General features: G+C 43.7%; 1 protein-coding gene across 1 annotated transcript in view; it reads left to right on the top strand.

Annotated features, from left to right (window-relative positions):
* mms22l (MMS22-like, DNA repair protein) overlaps window positions 1-13,204 on the top strand; it is a 66,457-nt gene that overhangs the window by 22,871 nt on the left and 30,382 nt on the right. Inside the window, exons 14-17 of the mRNA XM_080754161.1 lie at window positions 1,820-2,036; window positions 3,687-3,787; window positions 4,275-4,463; window positions 12,660-12,844. Coding sequence (XP_080610287.1) covers window positions 1,820-2,036; window positions 3,687-3,787; window positions 4,275-4,463; window positions 12,660-12,844 — 692 coding nt within the window. The remainder of the gene's footprint in view (window positions 1-1,819; window positions 2,037-3,686; window positions 3,788-4,274; window positions 4,464-12,659; window positions 12,845-13,204) is intronic.

The following is a 13,204-nucleotide window of genomic DNA, read 5'->3' as shown; positions in this document are numbered from 1 at the left end:
ATCACTTTTTGATTTGAACCACTTTAACCATTATTTTATGCTTTAACTATTGTGCTGCAGAGCTTGTAGATCTGCTGTTTTAGAGAAATCAATTGACAATTCTTTGAATATTTTGACCCGATTCTATAAATGTCTTCTAAATCCTTCTTCTAAATCAGTGGTTCTCAAACCTTTTCATGTCAAGGACCCCCAAAATGTCATGAATTTGGCACATCTCAAAATATGTTGTTCCAGGGACCCCCCCAGAAGCAAATATTTGAGTTCCAACCGTTCGTTTGTAAAGAGATATATTCAAAGATTATTACCAAAAAGAAAAAGCTTGTGAGCTTGTATATCTGCTATTTTTCAACAGCTGCTAAAGCATAAAATAATTCTTATTGGGTCTTAATGGGTCAACACCTACATGATCACGCTACAGCGTCACACAAAAGCATCAAAAGTTGCAGATCCGCAAACTCGAAACACGTCTCCAAAACATGTGCCGAATCTGCACTTTTTGAGCTTATCGATCTACCTTTGCTAAATTGCTACTGTTGTCGATTTTGAATCGTGAAAAGTAACGGTTTTGGACATATGAGGTTTCCAGCTGTGTGTGTGTGTGTGTGTGTGTGTGTGTGTGTGTGTGTGTGTGTGTGTGTGTGTGTGTGTGTGTGTGTGTGTGTGTGTGTGTGTGTGTGTGTGTGTGTGTGTGTGTGTGTGTGTGTGTGTGTGTGTGTGTGTGTGTGTGTGTGTGTACCTGTACTGTATGTGAGGAGGAGAGTTCAGTTAGTCAGCGTTATGAGTCACTGTTGTTCAGAGGGAACAAATGTGCTCAGGGGAGCAGCGGAGTTGGTCTGAGGATAAATGGGAATGGAAGAGAGAGAGAGAAGGGCATGAAATGTTCAACACTATACCGCTTACCTCGCATTGACACCAAGCTACCTCACTCACTCTTTGAACTGAGCTCATCCAGGGAAATCTCTCTCTTTCTTTCTCTCTCTCTCTCTCTCTCGTTTCTCTGGCCCTTCCCTCCTTAATTCTTTCATCTTCTTACCTTAAAGAGCCCGTAAACAGTAAGTCCTCTAACCCATCACTGAGGTGTTTTTAGCCCCACCCAGAAAAACTGCTTTCTTGGAGGAAACAGGGTTTTTCCTGTTTGGTCAAACATGGAACAGCAGTTAAACTCTTCTACGTGTGCATATGCTAATGCTACTGCGTACCATAGTGTGCCTGCTCGGTTCCGCGAAATGGCAAAAAATTGGCCTAAAAAATTAGGATAATTCTACTTCTGGCAGTCTTCTGGGTGCTTCAAACGCCACTGAGCAACTTTTATTTAAATGAATAGCTGGGGGTGGGGCCGTCCATCCTCTATTTATATTAACCTCGCCTACCAGTCTTTCTGGGGAGAAAGCCTGGTGTTCGTTCACAACAGACCGTTTGGTTTCCGCCTAAAGCGCGGAAACCACTGGAAGAATCGGCGTTGCTTTGATTTAGTTCCCCTCGTTTGTTTCCCCAATCACTATTAAAATGCTCGAGAAGCCTAGTGTAGTCTTGCCAGTCGCTACGAGTTGGACTAAAAGATGCACATACCAAACGTATTTTTCGAAAGCAAAACTACGCCGCATCAAGGTGTTTATTAGGTAGTCCCTAAAACTATGTCCTTGGGTGCAGGGGAATATTTTGGGTTAAAACTGAATCCGGTTCATAGTTCCGGCCAAAGTGTAGTCCGTCTAGGACTACAACATGACGTGAAGTGGTTTCCACTCCCGATCGGATCAAACCCCGTAAAGTGAACTGATCCCAGACTAATTTATATATAACTCTATGTTCCCTCCCCAAGGATCTACTCCAAGTTCTCCCAGAAGAAGATGGTGGAGCTGTCGGAGGCGGGCCTGATGAACTTCCTGCTGCTGTTCGTGGTGGTGGCCAGGCAGGTGGAGCTGGAGGACGTGGCCGGCAGGGCCTGTGAGCTGCTGGGGCTGCTGCCCCCTAGCTGTCCCCCCGGGCACCGCACCCTGGTCTGGAGGGGACAGCTGGCCCTGCTGCTGCTGTTCCAGGTAGGGATGATGGGACCATATGAACATGTCATGTCATGATTATTGTGAAGAAAGAATTAAAAATAAAAAAGTGTGATTTACGATATTATTGCAGAAATCAAAATATCCCCAACATCCATTATCCTGGGGCGGAACATTTGCCAAATAGCAGATCTACAAGCTACAAGAGATTTGGTGGAGAGTGTGAAAAAAATACTGTATCAATTATGTTCTTTACAGGTCAGTTTTACAATTATAGAGGCCATCCTGAGAGAGGTTTTAAAACAAACAAGCAAACACAAACTAAGAAATTCCATAAATAAAATATAATAATAATTTAAGAAGCTCTCTGAGAGCTTGTAGATCTGCTATTTTCACTAGTTTGGGTCCTGGGTGAATGTCTAATTTCTCTTTTGGGTCACAGGCTAAAACGTTTGGGAACCTCTGTGCTACTATATGCCATTATATCAAACCATTAAATCATTCCGTCCAGCTCAGTTGGTCCCTAAGAGGGGTTCCCAATGTGTCCCCAGCTAAATTAGGAACAGTTTAATTTCAATATTATTTTGCCAGCTACTAGCTAGAAGCCCATTGAGATGTATAAGAACGGCTATTCAGTTCATAGGCTACACGCTGTCCACTGTTATCTCCCACCTAAAGTATAGAGTTTATGTACTGTAGGTTGCAGACGGTTGTATAATTCTGTACTTAAATCTAATCTAACAACTTGATTTGAAAATGTTTGAGAACCATTGGACTAGTTACTACTTGTTGCACAAATACAGCCAATACCAGCATTCTGACAACACAAATGTAGTCCTGCAACAATCATACATTTTTTCGTAGGTCACATGTTTACTATGAAAACCGGCACATCTTGTCCACGTTTCTCTGTACGTCACGCCTGACACTGTTGTTCTATGGGTTTGTCACTCTGACATCATGCTCTGGCTTGATGTCACTTTTATGCCCATATATGGAGATCACTGATGTCAACACGAATCACACTTGCAAATTAATTATGTCCTTGTCCATCTTATGCCCATATTTGAAGATCCCTGTCCCGATGTCATCAATATTAAGGGCATATCTGGGAATGCCCTAACCTGACTTTCGCCAGATGGTGGCAGCAGTGCTTATGCCTGCACAACGCTCTGCTTTTACCATCTGGGCTCACTCCGGCAGACTCGATGTAAGGGGCGGGCCATTTTTTTAATTTATTTAGCAGGTGATTGGATGGGGCCGTCTGTCTATCACAGTCTGGGAGTGCCAACTCCAACCACTCATATTGGCTTGTCTGCATGACGTTACACCCAGAATCCGCCTCCTGTGTTTCCACGTGGTCTGCAATCAGACTCTATTGGCTCAGAGCCGCTCAGAGCCCGCCCGTAGCTGCCGCTGATTGGTCCGGCCCGGGGCTTTACGAGCGTTATCAACTCCCCCCGAGAGAACTCAGATGGTAAAGTAGTAGCCTACGCACTACTGCCACCATCTGACGAAAGTCAGGTTAGGAATGCCCATAGTTGGTAATATTGGCATATAATATGGGCATGTTCTGACATCACATTGTTGACTATCATGCAGGGGTCTCCATACATGGATAATTGGTCCCTTACTAGTTTTTATAATGGATTTAAGTGTATTGGTTTGATTGTGTGTTTGTCCCTACAGGAGCGTGGTCTGGATGTTGGTGCTCAGGCTAACTGGCTGGCCTCCTCCTTCAACAACACCGCCAAGGAGTTCTACAACAAGGACACAGAGACCGCTCGCAGGTACAGTAGGCCTGTGGCACAACACGTTGCAATGCTGGAAGGTTTTCTACAATTATTAAGGATATGGCCTGTTTGGGTCATACTGTAGTTATATTTATTTTGATTATTGGTACCAGTACATTATCAGTTATTTCTTAGTACTGTATATCGTTGCAGTCGGGCAGAAACCTTGACTTTATGTGTTTTTCTGTAAATTAATGACCTAATTGATCATACTATCTACAGCGTCAGTCAAAAGCATCAAAAGTAAACACACACACACACACACACACACACACACACACACACACACACACACACACACACACACACAAACGTACAAACGTTAGACGATATTAAAATTTGGTGTCATATCTGCAAGTTTTTGTTTTGAAAGCCTAAAAAGGCAAATGTCAAATATGAGCCAATGTTCGATGCTAAAAAAAGTTAAACAGTTCACAATTATTTGTACAAAGATTAGTCCTAAACTAAAAAGTCCTCCTGGCAGGCTGGCCCTCTGGGGACCCTTGGGCTGCTACCTGGAGGGCGTGGCCGAGGTGTTCGAGACCAGCCCCTCTCTCAGCCTATCGGAGGACAGGCTTCTCAACGAGGGCTTCGATTGGCTGCTGCCGGCGTGCCGCCAATCGGAGCTGAGCTCCGCCCTGGGCTTCCTGCAGATCGTCTTGGCTCAGCTCAGGTGAGGACAGCCGTTGTTTTCTTTAGGCGCTGTTCACACCACGCTGAGTCAAATTCCAAGGTCTCCCCTTAACTCTGACAGTGTACAAATGGAACCAAATGAGCCCGGTAGGGTTCATTTGGTTCCATTTGTACACTGTCAGAGTTGGCTCACAACGCCTCGTGCTGCGAGGGGTTTAGTGTAGATGGGGAAAAAGAGCAGACTAAGTACAGAGTGAAACTACAGTCAAGTTTATTAAGTATTGACAGTTCAAGTGGTTAAATATCTGAAAACACAAATTGACACGAATCCAAAATACACTGATGATTAAACGGTGAAACTATATAGAATCTATGAAAAGGTTGTGGGGGTCTCTCAACTAAGGGGTCCTTGGCCTGAACACATTGAAGACCCCTGGTTTAAATGATTTTAAGCCTAGAATCAAGCCGTCCAGGATCCTGGTGAATCATGAGCATAACACCTTTGATTTTGTGAGAAAAAAATTATAAGAAAAATAATTATATGCTTTACTACATTTAATAATTATATGCTTTACTACATTTAATAAATATCCTTAGTTTTGCGGTTTAATTTTCCTTTTATTTGATTTTTTTCTTCACAAAATATTGTTATGGTCCTGACCCGACAGAGACAGGATACATACAACTAACAACTAATTTATTATCACACACAAACTCCAAACACTCCTCCTCCTCCTCTACTTTCCTCCAAATCCTTCTTCTCCCTCTCCATCTCTCCTCTTCCTATCCTTGTATTTTCTCCCTCTCCTCTTCTCTCCTGGGGGATTAAAGCGGGGTGCGATGGTGCGCTGCGTTGGGGGGGGGGTCTGGAGGAGAGAGAGAGAGAGCTACCGCTGATCCCCTGTAGTGCTGGAAAGTAACAGTTTACTTGAGTACTTGTACTTAAGTACAATTGTGAGGTACTTTTACGTGACTTGAGCATTTCCCATGCCCCACTACATCTCAGAGGCGGTTATTTGAAAATGTTAGTTAACTTAGTTTTACTTTTGTAGGTTTAGAGATTGTTATTGCAAAACATACATGAACCACTTAAAGCCCTATTTTATGCTTTGGAATGTTCGAAAATAGCCGCTCTACGACTGAGCCCACGGTGCGTTGTTTGCATTGCGATGCATTGTGAGCTTGTAGATCAGCTATTTTCACAATGTAAAATAATAGGGGTGTTAACACTAGAGTGAACTGAATCGAAAAATCGTTTTTAATTTGCAATGATCTGCTCTATCGATATGCAAAAGCAAATATCGTACCGTTTGGCTCTGTATATCGTATCGTTTTACAATGCAAATAATCTGTTTTGAATCTTTTTTCAATGCAAATAATCGATTGTATGGAAACTAAGTATTTGTGCATTGTATTTAGCAATTTAAGAGGAAAAATGAAAAAGAGGGGTCTATTATGTTTCCATTCCATATAGATACTCTTGGTCTATCGGTAAATGTGTGTAATATCTGTGTTCACGTCAAGGTGTGGGTTTGTCCATGTGTTGTAATATAATGTCCATGTATTTGCTAAAGGATCACAGTGTTTACTTAATTATATCCATAATAATAGATTTTACCCGTAAAAAACTCTCTCTATTGATACCTTTCACACAGATTTAATGTCTTTGCTAAATAATTACTATATCGATTTTAAATCATTGAATCGAATCATATCGTATCACCATGAATTAACCAATATGTATCGTATCGTCAACCATGTATCGTGATGCGTATCGAATCGTTGTTCAAATGTATGGTTACACCCCTATAAAATACCCTTTCTTTTTTAAAGAATCATTTAGAAAGGTCTGAGCACTTTTTACTTTGGTACTGCAAGTATATTTTGAGGCCGATACTTTTACACTTAACTGTACAGTATATTGTCTGTCTATATTGTGGATGGGACGATAAGCAATATTATCGTTTATCGTGATAAAAAAAAACACTCATGATATCGCAGAGATTTAATTTATTGTGATATCGTCCTCAGTCATGCTCTGGGATCAATTCACCTTTTATTTGCCAAGCTGCATGTCTGGTACCACTTAAACCCTCTATAATTGGTAAAAGGTACTTATAATATATGTACTTGATAGTCTCTTTTTCCCCCAGTCTCTATCAAATGTCTTTGCCAAAAAATAACCGATCTGCAAGCTCACAAGCTTGTAGATCTGCTATTTTTTGGCAAATGTTCTTCCGCCGCAGGATAATGGATTTTGATTATCGCGATAATATCGTAAATCGCGATTTCTTTTGTCACAATAATCGTGATATGAAAATGTTCACATCGTCCCATCCCTAGTGGTTACTGCTACTTTTACTCAAGTAAATGAAAAAGAACCAGTAGGGAGTAGGACTGATCCCCAGTACACAGAAGCCTGTACTTAGGGGGAGCTCCTCCCAGCGCGGGGCTGCTTGATCCCAGGGCCCAGAGCCTCCGCAGCGCCTCCGCAGCGCCCCGCTAGGCCCACAGCGCCTGGCATTAGCCCAGATAAGCAGCTGAAGGAGCTGTAATCTCATTTAGACTGGAGATGATCCTCCTGTCGCCCAGATGAGAGAGAGAGAGAGAGGGGGGAGTATAGAGGGGAGAGGGGTAGGCGTGAGCAGTTGTACCCCCTACCCCTCCTCTCCCTCCCTCCCCCCCAGTAGCAGCACCCCACTCCACTTGTCTCAGTTGCTGAAAAACGTGTGTGCGCAGTGCGCACGCACACACACACACACACACACACACACACACACACACACACACACACACACACACACGTGTATCGCTATACTTGTGAGAACTTCTATGTTGTAGGTTTGTTGTGATTTTTTTTTTTGGGAGGGGGGGGGGGGGGGGGGGGGGGCGCGTTATCCCACAGCCGAAAATAGCAGATCTACAATCTCGCGACACGTTGTGCCTCGTATATCTGCTCATTTCGGTGTTTGTGACACCCCGGCACGCAACCAAGTATACATCACAGATAACTCCAACCCCCTCCAAACCCCTACACCTAACCTCAAAATGTTGAATTCTAACGCTAACCCCTGCATAAAGCTTTTCATAATTGTAAGTCAAAGCCCCAAAATCTGTTTTTTTTCTCTCTCTCTCTCTCTTTATCATAAAACTACAATTTCTCTTGTGAGGACCAGGAAAAAATTGTCCTCACGTCGTCTTATTTTCTCAAATTCTTCTATACTCGAGCAGACATGTGGCACTCACAAGTATAGTGATACAAGTGTGCGCACGCACGCACGCACGCACACACACACTCACTCACACACACACACACAACACACACACACACACACCTCAGCAGCCTCCTTCCCCTTCCAGCAAGGTTGCATCTAATCCAGAGAGAGCTGAAGACAATCGATTAGAGTCTGAATTCATTAGCCTGGTTACTATGGGCGGAATGGAGCCTTTCACACCCATCAAGACTCATTGTACAGCACGTCGTCAGAGACCCCTCTTAATCCTCCTCACTGTGGCTTCTTACAACGTCTATACACATACACACACACATTCACAATGTCTACAAACGTGCGCACACACACACACACACACACACACACACACACACATTTACAACATCTACAAACACACGCACACACACTTTTCTTACGTCTACACACACACACACACACACACACACACACACACACACACACTTCTTACAACACATGCATGCACGGCACACACACACACATTTTAGAAGAAAGGAAACAGCAACAACCTGGCATCTGAGCTTAACCACATAAACCCTCTAGACTTGGTGTACTGGACCGGATTTGGTTAGATTTTTGGACCACTTTTTCCCATCTACTCTACAGACCAACAGTTGTTGCCAAAAGCTAACTTTGACGCATCGCTGTGACTAGATCTGTTATTTTCACAACATTTTAAATGGAGCTTAATTTGTTAAATTCATAATGTACATTTCCCCCCTTCCTAGAAATGTAGTGGAGTCAAAAGTATCAGTAAGACGCCTAATGGCGACAAGCGACCTCACCCTAAAGGGCGAGGTCACGCCATGTCTTGGCCATCTGGCCAGTAATGTATATCGGACCAGTTACCCATATATGGAGACCCCTGGTACCCATATATGGAGATCCATGTACTGTAAATGGAGATACTGTAGGCTGTGAGACCCCAAACATGCTTACTCAGTTGTGAAAGACGTCTATGAGACTTGACATCATACATACAATCCCTTTTATGCCCATATATGGAGTAACCCTGTCTGTAGAATCAGCCACACAGATATGGGCTGTCTTCCTCCATATATGGGCATTCCCATATGAAGTCCTGTTAGATCTGGGCTTAATATTGATGACATCAGGGATCACCATATATGGGCATAAAAAGGATTATGTTAGATTGGTTCCCATGGCATTGCAACAATATTTGTCTTGAGAGTGAAAGTCATTAAAGCTGTACTACAGTATGTAACTTTCCTCTTTCATCCCGGATGTAAACTCAGTTTCCTGCCAAGTGCTGAATAGTTACCATTGAGCTAATAGAGCCGGCCTGCTTGCTCAGGGGATACATTGAATCTTGACCATCAGGTCAAAATTCGGGTCAGATCCTTTGTTCTAGGTGAGACTTGACCTTTGACACTATCTAAATGTCTCAATAGAAGAGCAAGGAGGCAAAATACAACCACCCCAGTTGTATAGGTTATATTGTATCATACTCTATACAGAAGATTGGACAAAATGAAAATGTATTCATTAAAAAAAAAAGTATCCAATAGATACAAATAGTAAAGTACAGATGCTCAAACAAATGTACTTGGGAGGGGTGAGTGTGCGCTGGATGGTGCACACGCCCTGCTGGATATGCTCACTAGTACAGACTACAGAGACAATTAATCCATATCTCCTTGGCTTGATAAAGTGTAGCAGAGGCCTTGTGATGGCCAAGGCCTCTCGCCGCGGGGCTGGCGGCCCTTTCTTCTCAGGGCCATTAGGGGGAAATTAATTCAGATTGCATTTAGATTAAAGAGGTAGGAAAGACAACACAAGGAGGCCGGCTGAATATTTCGCATTTTCGTGTCGCTTATTCACGTTTCGTCGCTAATTCGCCAGTGTGTAATGACCGTAATTGTAATCTAATACTTTTGACTCAAGTACTGAAGTTGAGTACTTTTGCGCACCGCTGGCGGAGACTAGGTTTGGAACATTCTGCCGTCTGAATGGAGGTCATGTAGTTTGGATTCATTTGAATAAAAGCCTGCGTTTGTAAAAGCTAGGCAGCTATTAGTGTCCTCACCACCATTCATGTACTGTAGGTGTATTACTGTTATTCTCTTGCGGACGTGCTCAACCGTCTCTGCCACGTGGGTGCGCGCACACACACACACACACACACACACACACACACACACACACACACACTTAAACACACACCTCAAAGGTGAACCACTAACTTAAGCGCACTCCTCTTATTTCAGGGCCCTGGCTCCCGTAACACAGTATCTCGTTAGAGTGGCTAATTCCCCAAACTTCCCCATCTCAGATCTCGGGGTTGCAGGGCCACTACATTTGCACATTAATGGCAAAGAGAGAGAGAGAGTGGAAGAGTTAGAAGTCCCCGAAGGCCCTCTGTGTTATGGGCCTGGACCATGCTGACCCAGTTAACCAAATAAAAAGAGAGACTATGCTCACTCTCTCTCTCTCTCTCTCTCTCTCTCTCCCTCCTCTCTCGCTTTCCAATTCGTCCCGCCAAATTATACATAATTCCTCTTCCTGGCAATACCTCGGTATCTCTTCGTGATTAATGCGTTTTCTTCTGATACAATTAACGGGTAATTATGTAGCCTGGCAAATTTAGCCTGGGCATCATTACGTCTATTAAGTCCTGCGTGGAATCCGCACACATTAAGAGAATCACTCCGCCCGTCAGGCAGGGCGGGAGGAGGACTCGCTTCCTTGATGGCCATCGCCATGGCGCCGAGGCGAGCGGCCAATCAGAGGCCTAATTCCCCACATCTATTCCTTCCCATGATCCTCTCTTGTGGGCAGCGGTGGTGCATGGGCACCACCGTACAGTCCTCAAACCCCCAGTACTCCAGTCAAAGTATTATATTGTTGATGTCGGGCAGAAACCTTATCTCCATATAAGGATGGGACGATAAGCGATGTTATCGTTTATTGTGATAAAAAAACACTTGCGATAATCGTATCGTGGAGAGTTAATTCATTGTGGTTTCATCCTCCGTCATGCACTGGGATCAAGTCACCTTTTATTTGCCGAGCTTCATATCCGATACCACTTAAACCATCTATAACTGCTAAAAGGTACATATGATATGACACTTACTTGATACAGTCTTTTTTTCACTCTATCGCAACGCATTGTGAGCTTGTAGATCTGCTATTTTTTGGCAAATGTTCCGCCCCAGGATAATGGATTTTGATTAGCACGATAATATCGTATTTTTTATTTGGAGGAAATCAATCCTCCAGTTCTAGGCAACACAGAAGGGGGGAACCTCCTCTAAGTCTAAGGTATATTAATGACATAGTTCAATATTGAAAATGGGTGGTCTTCCCCTTTAAGTACAGTACTCATGGTAACTTGGTTATTGTCTACCACTGGTGTATTGTCTCCTCTTCCTCCCTCCAATGAACAGCCCACCTGTTTTCACCTGTAGCTCTGCGACCTTCACCCGGAGGTCGTTGGTGTAACACCACACCCCTGTCCCGCCGCTGAACCCGGCCCCGAGTGCAAACACACACTGCACTTCACTATCACACACACCCACCCACGCCCCTGCCAGTGTACCCATGGTGACAAGAGGGGTCCCCGAGGGTCCCCAGGGGCCGTAACTCTACTCAGGACTCTGCCAGCACCTGGCGAGGGTGACCCGGGGGCCACGAGGACCCCTGAGACAGACAGGGGGGCCTCAGCACTGTACTGGAGGGAGGGGGGCTTCGCTTCACGGACACACATTGATGTTAACTGAAGAGAGCAACACAATCCATGTCTTTGTCAGTGTCAGCACTGACTGACTGGACTCTTAGTCCCTGCACTGGGATGTAGAAGAGAGTGGGGTTCGACGGTTCCATCAAACTCCCAACCCCAAATAGCAGATCTACAAGCAGTGTTAATCTTTTTCAGGAAATTTTGATTTAGTCTTAGTCTTTGTCTTTTGAATAACACACCATTTAGTCTCAGTCCTGTCTTAGTCTTCTGAAATTGTTTCATCCACGGCACCCCTGAATTATACTGTTCATTTTTAGAATCTTACATCCTATTGGAGAAATATCCGTTTCCATCAGAACTGACTGAAAATAACGTTATACTTGAACCCCAGCATGGCTATTCTGGGGGGAAGGTTCACCAAAAATGGCTGATCTACAAGCTCACAAGCTTGTGAGCTTGTAGATCGGCTATTTTTGGTGAAGAGTTGTCGTAGATGGAAAAAGAACTCATCAAGTACAGTGCAAATCAGGTCTGTTTTACTAAGCATAGTGAAGTGATATTGATGTAGTGATATTGATGAATTCCAAATATTATCAAATTATCTCGCGGCACCCCTGGACTGGCATCACGGCACCCCAGGGTGCCCCGCCACCCATTTTGAAAACCCCTGGTCTAGTCTAGTCTTAGTCAACTAAATATCAAAATATTTTAGTCTTAGTCTTTTGGGATTAGTCCTCGACTTTTAGTCTTTGTCTTTTACAATAAGTCTTTTGGGCTAAATATAACCACATAACTCTGAACAAGTCATTGTCTTCTACTGCCTGTTACTTGGTCAAAATAAACCACACATAAAAGATGTATTTGGCTTTAATTTCATTGCAGTTACATACCAGTGTTAATTTTTACTGCCATTAGTCTTAGACTTAGATTTAGTCCTTTGAATAACACAAATAATAGTCTTCTGAAATTGTTTTAGTCTAGTCTAATCTTCTAGTCTTTTAGTCTTAGTCTTAGTCGACAAAATCAAGGTCATTTTCGGTGCATAACACCATGTAGTCTGGCTATCTATTAAAATGATAATTGTTGAGTGAAACGAAATGTAAATTCAGGTGGAGTGTCAAGGCTATGTAGGACACCTTAGGGTTAGGGTTCGAAATGGTACAAATTATATTTATAAAATGGTTGACTTAAAATGTTGATGTGTGTGCGTGTGTTTTGTGTGTGTGTGTGTGTGTGTCTGTGTGTGTGTGTGTGTGCGTGTGCGTCTGCGCCTTTCTTCCAGGAGGGTCCATCAGCGCAGTGTGCAGTCGGCCCCTCCATCAGCCTGGGGTCCTGCTACCGGTGGTGGTGTAGGCAAACAGCGCCACCTGGCGGTGGCTGCTGCCCTGTGGTCTCACTTCTTCCCCTACCTGCGCAGCCTACGCCTCTCCCAGACCCCGCCCACACAGCTGGCCGACGCCGCCGCAGGTCAGTGAGTGACAGCATAGGGGTGTTGCACCAAATCCTGGGCCCTGCGTACAAGGATTCACTGTGGATCCCACCATGGATGTTCTTCATAGGGAGAGGAGCGGGTTTAACCCATTTAGACTGTGGAAACGCATTATTACGCGTTGTTTTGTGCTTTAACTATTGCAAAATAGCAGATATACAAGCTCACAGTGCTTGAAAAATCGTTAACATTATGTAGAAGTCTTTGAATATTTCAAATCCTTCTGAGGTTTTTTTGGAAAAACCTATGTTTCTGTGTCAGTGGTGCTCACAATTTTTCATGTGAAGGACCCCAAAATGATATGTATTTGACCCCATCTCAAAATATTTGGTTCCAGG

Source organism: Nannobrachium achirus, assembly GCF_963921795.1.
Source record: "Nannobrachium achirus genome assembly, chromosome: 2".
In the NCBI taxonomy this organism is placed as follows: domain Eukaryota; kingdom Metazoa; phylum Chordata; class Actinopteri; order Myctophiformes; family Myctophidae; genus Nannobrachium; species Nannobrachium achirus.
The sequence above is the reverse complement of the archived record's forward strand: the minus strand, read 5'-3'. Positions and strand labels throughout refer to the sequence as shown.